This window comes from Gymnogyps californianus, chromosome 13, assembly GCF_018139145.2.
Source record: "Gymnogyps californianus isolate 813 chromosome 13, ASM1813914v2, whole genome shotgun sequence".
Taxonomy (NCBI): Eukaryota; Metazoa; Chordata; class Aves; order Accipitriformes; family Cathartidae; genus Gymnogyps; species Gymnogyps californianus.
In genome coordinates, this window is record NC_059483.1 from 17,822,347 (window position 1) to 17,838,493 (window position 16,147).

The 16,147-nt window shown below is 42.7% G+C and overlaps 1 protein-coding gene across 1 annotated transcript in view; it reads left to right on the plus strand.

The window, feature by feature from the left end:
• STAB1 (stabilin 1) overlaps positions 1-16,147 on the plus strand; it is a 67,170-nt gene that overhangs the window by 8,470 nt on the left and 42,553 nt on the right. The window contains exons 4-17 of the mRNA XM_050904418.1: positions 334-419; positions 1,519-1,588; positions 2,497-2,592; positions 3,047-3,163; positions 3,912-4,108; positions 4,321-4,454; positions 6,001-6,128; positions 7,519-7,610; positions 9,196-9,318; positions 10,871-11,017; positions 12,930-12,992; positions 13,954-14,067; positions 14,465-14,518; positions 15,945-16,025. Of these exons, the coding sequence (XP_050760375.1) occupies positions 334-419; positions 1,519-1,588; positions 2,497-2,592; positions 3,047-3,163; positions 3,912-4,108; positions 4,321-4,454; positions 6,001-6,128; positions 7,519-7,610; positions 9,196-9,318; positions 10,871-11,017; positions 12,930-12,992; positions 13,954-14,067; positions 14,465-14,518; positions 15,945-16,025 (1,502 nt within the window). The remainder of the gene's footprint in view (positions 1-333; positions 420-1,518; positions 1,589-2,496; positions 2,593-3,046; positions 3,164-3,911; positions 4,109-4,320; positions 4,455-6,000; positions 6,129-7,518; positions 7,611-9,195; positions 9,319-10,870; positions 11,018-12,929; positions 12,993-13,953; positions 14,068-14,464; positions 14,519-15,944; positions 16,026-16,147) is intronic.

Below are 16,147 nucleotides of genomic sequence, written 5' to 3' on the forward strand. Positions count from 1 at the left end.
TTGCTGATGCTAGCAGCAGTGGCTCAACCTCAAAACATGTTTCAGTGCCTTTGCTGAAATTTAGTTAGTTATGGCCCATTGGGACTTTTCCTTAGACTTTTAATAAAAGGCTTTTCTTAGCTAGCAGCCAAATTGCTCCTTGGTGCCACTCCTGGCCATATTCACCAGCTCTGGGCCAGTGTTAGCTGTATTGGATAAGCAGGCAGGGACTTTGCTGGTGAAGAGGCCATTGCTTTTGCACAACTGGAATGCCTCAGGGAAGAGGAGATGGAAAGGGCGATACAGTGCTGGTTGTTCAATCTAATCTTGTCTGGCCTATCTCTTGCCTGCTAGAGTGTCCGGGTGGCTCTCAAAATCCCTGCAGTGGCCGTGGGACATGCTTGGATGGTATGCAGCAAAATGGGACCTGCATCTGCAAGGTCAGTGCATGATTTATTCTGAGGGTGATGTGCTTTTGTCAGAGGGAGTTGTATAGCATCTGTGCAGATGCTTTGGATGAAGGCTGCCCTTCTGCCTGGAAGGTCATTAGCAGCTGCTTTCATTCCAGCATCAGTGTCTGTGGTTTTCCTGGAGGGTTGGTATGGTCTACAATAGCACTAAGACACTGTCAGTTGAGGGTATGGAGTTGGGAAGGATCTCTAGGGTGAAATGAAGAAAGAATTGCATCAGTTTAACCCTCTGATCAGTTGAAATAATCAGTGTCTGCCTGTGGCTGAAAGAAGCCCTGAGATACTTGGCTCTTAATGAGCTGTACCTTTTCCAGACTGGGATGATATACTTCCCAAATGAATTGGTCCCGCACCTTGGCAGGCAGATCCTCCCTCTCTCAGGAAAAGCAGGAGAGACCAGAAGGAGAATTTAGGACAGGTGTTTATTTTTTTCTTTACAGCTCCAGACTTAGTACAACAAAAGCATAAAAATTCCTGCACGTTTGAATTGTATAGAGCAGTGTTTCTAAAATTTTTAGCTTAACGGATCAGTGTCAGACTTGAAACTTTCTCTTACGAACTGTATGTTTTTACAGCATCCTTAATTAATAGCATTGTGAGCTAAAATCCTACCTCTTGGGCCCTTCTTTGGGAAAAGGTGATTTTGGATTTAACTCAAAGACACCGTATATCAATTAAAATATATGCTGAAGGTCCCCAAGCCCTGTAAAATCAATGTGAAAAGTCCCATTGGCATTAGTGAATTCCAAATTCCTTTTTCAGAGAGATATCAGAAGCCAGCTGGTACATTCTGTCTGTTTGTGATCAGGACATTGTTTCCTCAATGCCCACCAGAGTTTTGCTGGCGTTTTGCATGCCCTCTGTGTGTCAGCTTACACTGTGATTGATCTTCTTTGCCATGGGGGCTGGTTAATACTACTATAGCATTGAACAGATCAGTTTTCTTCACTGTATTGCTTCAGCTGTCCCAGAAAATCAGAAATTGGGAGAGACTTTGAACTATAACAATATGTGGAACAATGCAATGATACAGAAAAATAACATCTGGGACATTTTGGGGCCCTTCTAGGAGCAATACAGTGGTTTTGCCTGCCAGAATTGTCGAGATGAAAATCGTTTTGGCCCAGACTGTCAGTCAGGTAAGGATGAGTAATTCAGGTGAAACCTCCACAAAAATAACTGAGGGCAAGGAAGGAGGAGGGGGGAGGTTGAGTGAGGAAGGGTGCTGGAGAGGAGGAGAAGATGCCAGCTGGCAGTGTTCAGTAGCAGGTGTCTCGGCATTTTGTCTTTGTGCCCTTCTCCATTGTCCCAATAGACAAATGATTCTCAGTCTTTCACTCAAATCAGTCCATTTTTCCTATGGAAATCTCTCTCTCCCCTTACCAGGGCTATCCAGTATTCTCTCTCTTTTTAGCCCGACTGTTACCTACATCCCTGAAGCGACCCATACTCACTTCCCAGCTGTTTTCCAGACTCCTGTAACTGCCCTAGTTGTCTCCCAGCTTCTTCCTTGTTGCCCTCCCTACAAAATTAATATACACAATGCTGCTTCTCATGTATGGCATTTTTGGAAGTGATTTATGACCAGTGCAGCCTGGCTGTTAAAGGAGCCCTTTTTGTCTAGCTCCTGGTTCCCTTGTATCAACACAGGTGAGATAGGTGTGATCTTGGTGGTTGTGCTCACACAACGACACTGATGCTGGGATCACAGATGTGTTAGGCTCTCATAACACTGCCTCCTTCCACATTGGCTGCAGGTGATTTAGAGGAGTGGGAATTTAAAACATGTGCCTGAAAAGCTGGTCTAGATCTTGCATGCAAGGCTACTCTTACAGGGCTGTACTTGTCTTCTTGAGCCCAGGACATGCAGTTTGCCCTCTGTAAGCTCTGAATGGCATGGCCTTATTTTTGAAAGGAGCTACATTTGCTGTGGATTGTTGGTGGGAAATCAGGGTGCCAAGCCCCAGGGCAGCTGGCCAATGTATGCCTGGAGCCCTATGCACTGCCTTGTAGCTGAAGGTCAGGTTTGTCTGGACTTCCCTTGCAGTGTGTGACTGTGTGCACGGGGAATGCAACAGTGGCGTCACTGGGAATGGAAGCTGCACGTGCTATGGAGGCTACACTGGCCCCAGATGTGACCAAGGTAAATACATTGGTAGCTGCAGAGGGGCTGTTAGAGCTAAACTATGATATGGGCTTGGATGCATGTGTCCCAAAAGGAGCTGGGGGGCAATGAATAGCTTGGGAATGTAGAGGGAAGATGATCTGAGCACTGGAGATCTAGACAGAGGGAAAAGCTGGGGTCTGCTCCCCACTCCGTGACAGTGGCCGAGATGCACCATCTCTTTGTGCCTCTGTTCTTTCTCTGGAAACCAGACAGATCCTCTCTTCTCTCTAAGCCTTGCGGGACCTGACTACCTAGGCTGCCAGTGATTTAGAGCTGTTTGCACTGCTTATATCCCCTGGCTTTTGTGCCAGCTTGGGGGCCTCTGGAAACCACATTTGCCTTCATTTCCAGATATTTTGTAAGGTAAGTTGTATCTTCCAGCAGTGCCCTGCATGCTCAAAGGGAAGCTCTCTTTGCTGTGTGATTCCAGAGCTTCCCCTTTGCAAAGGCGTGACATGCGAGGCCAACAGAGAATGTGTGGTAAGGGATGGGACAGCGATGTGTGACTGCAAGCTGGGCTACAGAAAAAGTGGGACCACTTGCCAAGGTGAGAAACTTCTCTGTGACCCTAAATGGTCCCTGTTTGGAAAAATCTTATTGCACTGGTATCTCCGGATGAATTTGATCGCTGTGAATACAATGCCTACTTCACTGCAGAGGCTTAAGAACTTGTGTTTTAGGAATCCCTTTAAGATTAAGAGCTAAGTTTTTGGCTCTCCTCTCACTTGGTCCTGAAAGCAAGAAATGAATTAGAGTTGTAGGTTCCATCCAGCACTCGCTTATAAGTATGTACTGAATAACCATGGCAACGGGATATTGGTGAGTGTGTACCAGTTTAAATAATAAGGTGTGTAATTGGAGGATTTCTTCACTGATTTCAAATTTAAGTTTGTGAATTGGTTTTGTTAAAAGAAAGTCAATAAGATGCATGTGATTAGCTAGCTATGGATAGCTCTGTTTTCACTGGCATTTTGCAGTTTTTGCTGACCAAACTGCAGTTTAATATATCTTCAGGTATGGTGGAAATTCAAAAGTAAATCCAAGCATCCTCTGTCACTCACACTTCTGTCATGAAGTAACATGAAGAATGTGTCATCCAAATTCCTCAGATTAAAAAACCCAGAACGTCTGCTGTCTGAAATTATTTTATTTTCCTGGGAAATTTTAGAAGTTTAATCGTATGAATTCCTTATACTCCATTCTTTCCAGGCCTTTTGTGTTCTGCTGTGCTGCAGTAAGTGCTGTTTTGAAAACAGAAATTTGGTTACTCTCACCTCTCATCTCTTTAACTGCAGCTCAGGATCCTTGTGCTGCTTCTCCGTGCTCCCCCTTCGCTGTATGTAAGATTCTTGGACCACAAAAGTATCAATGTGCCTGCAAAGAAGGATTTCAAGGAGATGGGAAGATTTGTCAGCCCATAAACCCTTGTGTTGACAGCAATGGAGGCTGCCCAGAAAACTCTACAATTTGTGTTTACAGACGTCCAGGAGAGGTAAGGGCAATAACAGCACGTCAGCAACCTGTAAGGGTCTGAAAAATGGCTAGGTGAGAAGTTCTTCAAATGAGCTCACCATTGTGTTGGTCAAATCTGCTCTCCTCACCTTAGATTTTTCAAAGGGACACCAGACAGCTCTTTTGTAGGGTAATTTATGGGGTAAAAGGTGATGAATGCAGCTCTGTAATCACTGTGTTGCCTTCCCTTAGGCATCTTGTGTTTGCAAGCCTGGGATGAGTAGGAGAACTCCGTCATCCGAGTGTTCTGTATTTCCCAAAGATTGCCGGCAGTATCTTTGTGATGTGACTTCCACGTGTGAAATTAATTCCCAGGGGAATCCTAGGTAAGCCAGTTTAAAGATTGCTATTAAAGAAGCTTATTCTGCAGCTAGAATGGAAACTGAGTTTGGATGAGCTGAATTTTGAAGAAACTGAGAGCTAACTGAGGACAATGGGCCAGTCACCTTTTGAGAAGACCCTGTTTGTAACAAGCCCATGGAAAGTAAAGAGTTTTACATCAGTCATTGTAAATTTTGGCATGTGGGTCACAAGATGCTTTAAATCTGGGGCAGCAGTGTCTTCTGTGCTGTGAACTGGAGATGTAGCTCCCCAAGTTGGTGGTAGTAGTAGGGTATTATCAGTTAATAATTAATCATTAAAAGGGAGATGTATGACTTTTGTTTGCTCACATTTGCCCACATTTGATTCTGAGGGCTAAGTCTTTGACTCTCCTCCCACTCAGGCCGGTAAGCAAGAAATTAATTAGAGTTGCAGATTGACAGGGAAGGGGGAGGTTGACAGAAGAAACACCAGACCTCATTTAGTCTTCTGGAGCAAAACACCTAGAAGTTGATACCCTTAGATGGGAAATACTGCCAGATCTAGGATCATTTTTGCATAATGGCCTCCCAAACACCAGAGAAAGCTTCACTGAGGATTTTGTGTGTTACCAAAAAAAGGTGGAGCTTCTCTGAGAGACTGAAGAGGGAAAGAGCAGTCCCATCTCCTTGACTCTTCCTTCTCCAGTGCTGCTAAAACTGTTAGCATCCACCTGCTCATTGTGTGATCTAGGCCAGAAATGAAACACAGTGGCTTCCCTTTCTGAAGATACGCTAGCAAAGTGCAGGACACAGTGTTCAGCACAATCCCTCCCTTAGCAGGGAGCTGGCACTCAGCTCTCTGAGGCTGGAGTAATGTCAAATTCCTCCCGTGTCGCATGTCTTTGGATCCCTGAAACAGAAAGAGCAGAGCCAATACTTGGACAAAACCCAAACGGGAAAAAACATGGTTATCGGCCAGTGATCTTAAGTAGTCTCTGAGTAATGACTATAAATCCGTGTGAATCAGGACAGAGATTTTCACATGTAGATAAGCTTTTCTGGAAAAGTCATTAGCCTCTCTGGGGCCCTCATTAAGTCTAAGATGAACCGTAGCTAACTGATGTGCTTGAGCTGGCACTTCTCACTGAAGCTGAGGGGTCACATAGGAGCTGTTTGCTAGATTTTCACTTAGCCTGTGGTTTTTATGCATTACCTCAGATGTTCAGATGCTGTAATGACTGGTACTGACTGAATATCTAGTTAGAAAGGTGTTGATAAATATATTGTGGCTATCTACCCTGAACGCTAGAGCAGACAGTCCTTATGTTGATTGTATCTGAGAAAGCGTCTTCATTCTTTTTGGGTAGGCCCAAATTTGCTTGCACTCCAGAAGCGTGCATCTTTTTTCCTGTCACTTAGTTTAGGCAGAAGTTACTAAGCTCTTACCTACACCTTAAAGCTGGGATTTGTCTTTCAAGTGTAGATACTGACATGTTGTTCTACTCACATTTGTTGAATGTGTTGTGAACTGTTTTCTAATGGTTTGTTATGTTTCATTCTTGTCTATTAGCTGTGTGTGTAAAGAAGGGGAGATTGGAGATGGGAGAAGTTGCTATAAAGATCTCTTGAGTGAGATAAATCAGCATAATTCACGAGGAAGGTTTGTTAGGAAATTAAACGTCGCCAGGAAAATGTTTGGTAAATGTCTTTTGAATTTGTTTGGGGAATGGAGCAAACGTGGGGACAAGAGTGTGTCAGAAAAGGCTAAAAGCCTTTCAGCATAATAGATCTATTTCGCAGTATATGACCGTGGGCTGCAAAATTAAACACATCACGTCTCTGAACTCGTATTACCAGTTCTGGATTGTGAATTGAAGAGACTGTTGCAGAGAGCCCTGTGGATGAGTATTAGGTATTTGACAGTCCCAGTGAAGGACGTACCATATCTGCAGAAGAAGGAAAATGTGCCTTGGAGGTGTGATTTAAACCCATTTGTATCAAACCACCAGTGTGCCTCCACCAGCAGTATCTATGTTGAAGGCTCAGCAGTCTTTCAGCTGTCGCTGAGTTTTCTAGCAGTGATGCTTGAGGCTGGTGTGCCAGGGGTCCTCTGCTTAGTAGAACATCTACTAAGCCCTTAAACAGCCTCCTTGCCAGCACGCATGTGTGAGTGGCTATTACAGAGATGAAAAGGCTTTATTCTATGCACCATGGTACTTTCTGAGTGAGGAATTGCTTTGCAAAGCATAGAAGGCTGTTTTAGAATCTGTGTACTGCAAATGTGGGGAGTGATATCCGCAAAGGTTAATTTTTGCCTCACTGTAATTCAAGGAAAGAGTGAGAACCCTATAGCTCATGTCAAAGCACATTTTTATTAGATACCTTCTCCAACTCATCCTCTGCACAGTCTTCTCTATCTCCACTAACTTGACAGAAGCATAGAGATAGTGCTCAAAGCTCAGCTTAGCTTTTGTGAATACCCCTTCCTCCTACATATCAGTGTTGCCAACACTCATTTTTTGCATATGTTTTCCATAATGATTTGTGTTATGGGCAATCACATGAAGATCTCTGGGTTCCTAATTCCTGTGCAGTGGGACTTAATACTTAATGACCTGTGTTGATGTAGACTTTGTTGATGGGCCATTAATGACTGAGTGAAGACTGACAACTGTCTGTTCATAGCAGCTTCTCAAGAAGTGTTTAGTCTCAATAAATCCTGATGACACCCAAAAATTAGTTGTTTCAAGGGGAAGACAGAGAACACTTGGCCCAAGAATAAGATAGTAAGCATGTGGGAACAAAATTATTATGAATATTTTGCAAATTTCAGCAGTGATTCAAAGTGGACCAAAGTCACTAGCAATTCTTCAGAAATCTTGTGGGCAAGTGCTTAAAACTAATAGCAACCAAGGTGGGCTGTGATAGCAATACCAGACTCCCTCTGGTTCCTTGTAAACAGGTACTAGTTAACTTGCATCAGGCCAAAAATGTGTAGATTGAATTGTGCTGTTAACAAGAGGAATAATTATTGCTGGAGTTAAACCATATGCCAAGTAACTACTTCACCTTGCCACTCTTTTTACAGCTTCTGGTTGCTCAATGTTGCTGACTAAATACGGGCCTTTCACAGTCTTTGTACCATCCCTTCTTCCGATTCATGATAGAATGGAATTTAACGTAAGTTTTCTTGGTTTTAGCAAATTTTTGCTGTCTTAGGATACTTTCCTGCCCAAGTTCTGCAGCCTGTAAAAACTGATTGACACATGAGAGAGGAACTTTGGAAGGTAGTATTTATAGAAGCAATCTCTTGGGAAGACTCTTCATTGTCTGGTTAAGTTGCAGTCTCAAAGAGGATGTTACATTTTTAAAACCTCTATGTCTCTCTCCCATATTGACAGAGTTTGTTTGTTTTTAATGTCAGGAAGTGTAAGTTTTTCTGGCCGTTCTTCATTTAAAGCTCGAACCTCCTGTGTGTGACTTCTCAAAACTTTAGGTACCTTTTCACTACTTGAGGGTGGGGTTTTCAAAAGGGGCTGAGATTTGCATCAAAGTATTGGATTCTGGGCCTATGGCCCTAGATGTGGGTATGGTGTCAACTTCTTGAGAAGAGCTCATTTTATTAATGGGGACAGCAAGTGTGGCAGGGCTGCAGAAAACTGCTATGGGAGCCAGGACAAGGGTTTGAGAGTTCTAGGCTTCAGCAAGTAGGTCCTGCAGGTCATATTATTATTTTATTTATTTTTTAATTAAATTGTGTTCATTTGCAGTAGTTTTTGCACAGTTAAGCCCACAACCAGGCTATCCATTATTAGGATGAAAAGGTATATAAGCCGTTTCCCCAGGACAGAGCTAAAAATCAGCACATGAGCTACAAATGCAGCTCATGCAATAGGGATTTTAATTGCATGCTAGGCAAGGTGCCTGTTGTGTTTCAGGTGGCAGCTAGCTTGCAGGTAGCACTCGGATAGAAGGTAAATGTCTTAAAAATAATCCAGACAGACCAACCCCATTTGAACATTACATTTCCAACTGGTTTAGAAATATCATTCCTTTGCTTGATAGCAAAGCTAGCTATGCAGCAGCAGTAACTCACATAGAGCCTAGGGAGCAACTCCTAACCTACAAATGCCAGGGATGTTAGCTGTCTCCTAGTACCTTGTTGAGCAGAGGTTTCCACTAACACAAGTCAGGCCCTGTGCCTAGGTCATCATGGTAACTTCTGGATTCATAGAAAATACATCAGGAAAGGCCCCTGAGTTATCTAGTCTACCTGTTCCCACAAGGATCAGTTCCACCTAAATCAGTATTGACAGAGGATTGTCTTAAAAAAACACCAATGATGGGAAGCCCAGAAAAGAAAGGAAGAAACTAAATGTAAATTCAGCAGCTTAGACCACCTACATGGTCCAACATAAACAAAGATTGTGTATGGGGAGCTTCAGCAAGTTTTGTCATCTGGAGCATGCAAGGATAGTTTTTAAATTGTCCAAGTCCAATAGGTTTCTGTCTGGGGGATTCCTCTAAAGTCACTTGCAGGTTAATCAGTCTCCCTGTGTTTGAATGTGTACACAAACAGAAGCAGAAGATTTGCCACAGTGCTATTCCAGTGATCCAAAATGAAGAGGGGAAGCTCAATCTTATATGCTAAGAATTTCTCTGTGTGTGTTAGCTGGAGAAAGGTAATGTTATGGCTCGTTCAGTAAATTAGTTTTTTGAAAGAACGTGTCATTTATCTTCTTTATGTGGTCTTTATTCCCCAAAGGATACCACTGCTGAGCATTTGTGCAGAATGCACATTGTTCCTGGTCTGCATTTGGTAGAAGACATGGTGAAAGCTAAGACTGTGTGGACCTTGTCAGGACATCAGCTAACATTCGGTGGCCAGGTAAAGGATCTCCTGAACTGAAGTCCCGGACCGCTGCTTTCATGTAGGACAGACTGGAGCTTGAGCTTCCTTGGTGTGCTTTTTTAACCAAAAAACCTTTTTCTCTAATCAGCCTGCCTGCAATCAGAACAAGCAGCTCCTTTGTGGAGTCCAAAGTAAGGTGATTTAAGACCAGGCACCCCAAGCAACCACTTCCTCTGTCTTGCAGGCAACCAATTAGCCAGAATCTGACTTGTGAATGGTCTTTCCTTGGTCTGTATATGTGTTCTGGAGAAGAGACCTTTTCCCTGCACTGTTAGCAGCTACAATATCTGTGTGGCTGACATGGAAGAGGCAGCAAAGTCTCTCTTCAGACTGACTGCTTCTCCTGGGAGATTGTGTGCTTGGACACAGCCACATGCTGAATATTTTCTCTTCCGGTTTCCCTTTTTATTTTTTTTTTCTTAGTCATCCTAGCAAAGAGTTTTTCATCATTATGTTCTGATATGGAAGGCTTTTTTTCCCTTTTCCCATTTTCAATTGACTCATGTTTTCCAACCTCCACTGTTCTCTCTCCAGCCTGCACTTTTCCTGCATGCATGCTCGCAGCTGGCCAAGGGAGAGCCGTATGTTTCCTCTCTGAGGATCCAGCCTTGGCCTTGAGGTCTAGGTCGTAATACATGCACCCTGCATGCATCAAAAGGACAAAGCACTATTTGGAGCCGGGGAATCCAAACTGAGCTTGTCGATGCTCCTTTTAAATTTCTTTCCTGTTTGTTTACTCAGGAGTCTTTTGATCTGGGAAGTCTGCCCTCCCCTTCCTTTGTTTCAGCCAGAATCCTCAGTGATGTGAACTGAAGTTCAGGGCAGGGAGGAGCAGTTCAAGAAATGCATGTGGTGAAATGAAAAGCACAGGGAAGTTGTGCTTGCCTGAACTTGGATTATGGCTGCAGCACCAATACCTTGTTAGTTTGTAGGTTACCCTTAGAACACCTCCATACTCCCAGCTTCAGTGCAGGGTTGTATACAATATGGAAGGACCAGATGTGTGCCTTATAATTCAGTGAGCCTGTCTGGTTGGCTTTGTTATGAAGACTCCTTGTTGGCATTATGAGCCAACAAAAGTTGCAATCAAAGCTGTAGTTGCAGGGTAGCCTCCAAATTCTGTACTCCAGTGCCCAGGAGGCACCATGCCTCTCTCCTTGTACTTGGCAGACTGATGCAGCAGCTCCTTGATGGTCAGTGCACCCTTTTGTGATCCAGAGCTGGGATCAAGCATCGTTCACACTCAGACAAACTTAATTGTAGAGCTGATTGTCCCAGATTAGGTCTTCTTTCTGTAATAAGACTTAAAAGTACCCCCCAGGATCGAAATATTACCCAACTCAAGTAGAGGTGGGATGTTTGTTCTACACCCAGGCCACCCCTTAAATTTACTTTTTCCACAGTAACTCTGGTTGTGCCTTCATCTTGCTGACCCATAGGCGGAGAACACTGACGGGAACAATGATTTATAGATCTATCATGATAACACAGATACACCACAAGAAAATAACCTTTTATTATTATCCAGACGTACATCAAATGGTTTCGATATCAAGACCTGCCAGGGGAACAGTACAATGTTGTGCAGTCAAACCTACCAGCAGCCAATGGCATCATGCATATCATTAACACCCTAAGGAAAAAAACCAGCACTGACAACCTCAGAAACCCACAGGTACCAGACATTCGTATTTCTTCTGTTTTACGGGACAGTAGAATAAACACTTAAAAAAAATCTATTTTCATCATTAAAATTCCAAATCAGTGAGGCTTTTTTTAAAGGGAAAAGGCTATTTCTTTTGTTTTCAGCTCCTGATGAGGCCTATTAGGCCCTATTATGTCAGCAGACCATTAAAAGTAGCCAATAGCACTGCATAAGCCAGATGCAGACCTCGCAATGATGCTTTTACAGTGCTTGGATGAGTAGAGAGTTCTACTTTCATGAGTAAGATCACTCCCTTCGTAGCAAATGAGGTCTTTTTCAGTTGTATCTTACAGAATACATATCTTACAGAATAAATATTGAAAAAGCATTTTTCACATAAAAATCAAATGAAAATTTTCTTTAATTGGTCTGTACTGCATTTTGAAATTATAATCAAAAAGTTGTCTTTGCATTAAAAATATTTAAAATGAGGACAAAGAATCATTAGACTTCTGCATTTTGAAGTCATGTCTTAAATTTAAGGCACTGGGCAGGGGTTTCAGGTTCAAGTTCTGCTAAGCACTTTTCCCTGTTAGCTGGGAGAAGTTTTTGCTATAGCTACTACATTGGTATGCCTGAGCATTTCTATGTTGTTTCTATATGCAGAAAGCAGGCCCTGTTACCTCCTGTCTCCTTGCAAAAAAATTACTCTGAGAATGACACAAGCTCTTGGATTTGGTAGGATTTTGGTAGTAGTTTGCACTTACTTTACACCATTGTGATTAATCTATGAAAACAGTCAGACTGTGTAATATTATGGCTTTATTTTGTGTGTTTAAAAAGCAGCTGGAATGTTGTGTTGACTGTCAGTAGCTCTTCAGCTGAAGTGCTCTGAGGATGGTGTATCAATTGTACAAGTTCTGGGTGTTCATATGAATTTGATTGTGCCCATCACTGATGATTAAGTCTGCTGTCACTTAAGATGCTCTTAGTCTTATGACCTGCATGAGGATATTTTCCAAAAAGGAGTGTCTGAGGTCCAGAGGGGAAGCTGGACCTCTGTGTTTGTGTGCTCAGGTACCTGCAGGGAAGGGTTTGCAGCTACTCTGGGATGGCAGGACAGTAAGAGAGCTCCCTGCAGAGCTTGTCTTTCTCTGAACTCCTTCAGACATTTCCTTCCCTTGTGTTGCTGGCTTTGCAATGAAGGCTAGTGATCATGTCAGCCATTTTTGGCATCAAATCCCTTTGTACCAATGTCCCTTGGAAATAATGTTCTATGCCTCTGCAAGTTCTACGGGAAGCACTTTCTGCCAAAAACCCATGCATATTCCTGCAAATAAAGGTCAGACGAGTCCCTTCACAAGTTTTGAAACTTGAAGGGACGTTCCTCCTGTTACCTTTGTCTTCATGGGCAATGTGGCAAAAAGGAAGGCATCTGTTTCCTCTGTGTTTTCAGGAATATGCATACGTATTGTATTTTCTCAGCATTGGGGCTCATTTGCAGGTGGCAGAGTGAACTCTTGTCCTCAAAGCACAGGACGACTTGAGATGATGGAGCAGCTCCACTGCCTACCAGCCCAGAACTGATTTATATATAGCTGGAAGTAGTGTGTCTCTAGTTTTAATGATAGTGAGCAATTGCCTCTTCATTTAATTTAATCTGCAGATGGGAGTAGGAAAACAGAAGGGCGCTCAAGTGCATCATACCTTGGAAAATCTGCTTTGTTGTGCATGGGAAGGAGTTTGTGCCTAAGTTACTGCAGGCTCAGTCCTTGCTAGGTCAACTGGCCAATACCAGAGGGTTTGAAGACTTTGAGGATGATGGTCTGCTGTAGATCTTTACATGCAAACCACAAACATAAACTGGCCAAAAGCATTCCAGTATATGCTCAGACCTTGCTTCAGCCCCAGCCATTTTTTTCCTCTTTGTATCTTCTTGCAGAAAACCATTGGTGAGATCCTTGCTTCAATGGAGATCTTCAGTAGATTTGAAACTATACTGGAGGTAAGCATGTTTGTGTCTGCCCCAGGAAGGTGTGGCATTGCTGCTGTTGCAAAGCCTGCTGCTGGTTTTGTGGGAATTTTGAATAACATTTAAATACATCTCAGTGGTTTGGCTTGTTTTCTGGATGCTCTTTTCTGTGTCATTTCTTATTTTGTGTATTTTACATAAGCAAATGTAATGGAAAAGATAGGAGTTTTCACATCTATAGGGGATCTGGCACAAGCAGCAAGCATACACGCCTCTTTCCATCTGCTTCTCCACCTCCCCTTCCCCTCTCCCCTGGAAAGTTTGTTCTCCGAAGCATGTTTAGTTCTTGACTGCTGTCAGGACAAAGAGTGAAGGTTCCATGACTGCCCATGCCAAGCTAGATTGTAGCTACCTGTTTTTTGGGGTGTAGATCTCTAAATAAAAGCAGTCCTCAGGTTATAAGCCCTTGAGGCTGCTGCCCAGGATTCATTTAGTTAGTATTTTCACTAGGGACAGACTGATTTTCCTTTTACCTCCATTAGAGTCATCTGGATCTGCTCTAGCATTGCTCACAACAATCTTGGCCTGCCTGTTTTCAGCTCTGTGGCTGTTAGTTGTTTACAAAATTCACTAACTGCAATTATGATTATAGACTTGATTCTCTTTTTCTTCTCTTCAGGCAAAAAGATACAGTTTTAGTCTCTGTGTATGTACTTGTGTGTTTAAAGCGCATGGGGAGCATTAGCCCAGTACTCCCTTGTTCACATCAGCTGCATTCACACCAGTGGCTTCATTGTCCAAGCTATGTTTTTGTGGCATTTATGCCTCTGTTATACTACATACCTATCCTTGGTGTCCAGTTCCCTCTTGTATACGTTTGCTTTTCAATAGATCTGCCTCTAGTGGGTTGCTTAGAGCTTCCTCTCCCTTGCTGATAGACCCCCCTCACTAACTCATACTAGACCCACGACAAAATCTTTTATTGTATTTGCAGAACTGTGGCCTGCCTGCAATACTGGATGGACCAGGCCCCTTTACTGTGTTTGTACCCAGCAATGATGGTGTGGATAAGTTGAGAGACGGAAGGCTCATTTATCTTTTCACAGAGGTGAGAGCTCATAGTACTTAAGATGTCTTGAGCTAACTGTGTCGCACTAGGCTGTGCTAGAAGGCTTGTGCAATGTATCTGATCATTGCTGAAAGTTTTTCTTCCCGGAGATGGCTAAACCGTGTCTCTGTTTCTGTAAGGCTTTGGGAGAGAAGTGATTGCTTATGGAACCTGCAATGAGAAATATGGTTAGCCAGATTGTTTAAATCTGATGTTTGGCTTTCTTTCCTCACCCTGGCTTTGGGTAGGGGAAAATGAAGGAATTTACTCGCCAAGTGAATTCACTGCTATAGTACATTGGCATTGTTAGTCATTGGTTAAAAGAAAATGTAGTTGCCTCCTCTTACTCCTGAGCATTGAAGGGGTATCTAATTCTTATGTTCTATTCTTTCCTTAGGGCATAAATAAGCTTCAGGAACTTGTGAAACATCATATCTACACTTCAGCAGCGGTAAGGCAGGCAGCTCTAATTCCAGATAATTGGGGTCCTTCGGGCCAGCACGTTATCAACTGTGGTGTTTGGCATGGAGGTCAGAGTGTCGATGACTTCAGCTGCTACTTCTTGGACTTCTCTTGAAGGACCAGAGATGTGATTCAGGATCTGATGAGGCAAAATGTTTACCATGAAAGTGGTTGCCCGAAGGGATAGCTTGTGCTCTTCCATTACAAAACTCTGAGTTTCCTGGAGTGATGGTGCTCCTTAGTTGGATGGCCTTTACAATGAAAATACTGTCTGGCAGAGTTTGCTGCAGGCGACTGCGCTCTTGTTATCACTTGAATTCGTTAAACTATTAATTAGGAGTGTACCTTAATTAAGAACTCTCCAGCCTACAGTTTCCCTAAAACACTAATAGCAGCAACACAAAAGTTATAGCCAAGTGAAGAATTGGTCCAAACTCCCTGCTCCTTTTCCTCTCTCCTTGGGCTCCGCCAGTGGCTAAAGTTAGAGATGGAGAACTGGTGCAAGTGAGCTTGTGATCTGACCTGGTACTGCCAATTCTTGCACCAACATTGCTCTGTACTGTAATGGCAGGGTAAATAAAATCAATACAGTGCATCAACAAGACATTTTCCGTTATGCAGTAAACAAGAGAAATGTTTAAAGTTAGACACAAAACCTGTGGAGGAAGTGAATACTCAAGCATTATGGTACAATCTCATGTCCTTCATTAAGAAATATCAATATATTCCCATTCTTTACTGAAAAGCAAATGTCAGTCCTTGTGTTTTTCCTAATTCCAATAGAGAAAATGAGCAGCACTTTGACAAAACAGCAAAATGTAGTTTTGCTTGCAGTTGATGAATAACAACATGGTAACAAGGTGAGCTGCTTGTTAATAACCTGTTGGACACAAAAGTAACAATTGTCTTGGTTCTCAGAACTTGTCACTTCTCAAATCATTAAGTTTCTCAGTACAGTAGCTGCAGTTTATATTTTTTCTGCCTTTAGAAATAAGCTTATTAATTAAGTAAAAATATGTTCTTTATTATGCTTCTGGCTGAGCTTTCATTGTTTATTGAATATGTCCTGGAAAATCCCCTTATTAGTGTGACCCTACTTGCAGCTGTATTAGTAAGAGACAGTGTTAGTGAGACTTGATTTCAGCTGTGCTGGACTGTTACACAAGGAATGAAAACCAAGGCTGCTGCTGCCAGCACCGCTATGTTTATGGTATTGCAAACAATTCACACAAAGTCCTGGATTTCCCTCTGACCCATTGTTTGTGTTTAAGGTATTATTTCATGAAATGTAAATGTTAAAGTCAAGTCCCCTGTAGAAGGTTTTTTAAGTGATGGGAATCATGGAAGGATTCTGTAAGCTGTACTGAAATGACCCTGCTTTTTCATGGTACTGTCCCCTTGTGTTTTTATTTCAGGTGACTGTAGAGAAACTGATAATGATGCCACACATTGTTACTATGGCTAACCAGATACTTACCATCAACATCAGTGCAGATGTAAGTATGAATCAAAACCCTTTTGGGCAAACCTTCCTGTGCTAGGAGAAAGTCTGGATGTAGTTCTGAACAATGTGGCTTCAGCCCATCTCTGCTTCCTCCTCTGCTTAAAAAACTAGACT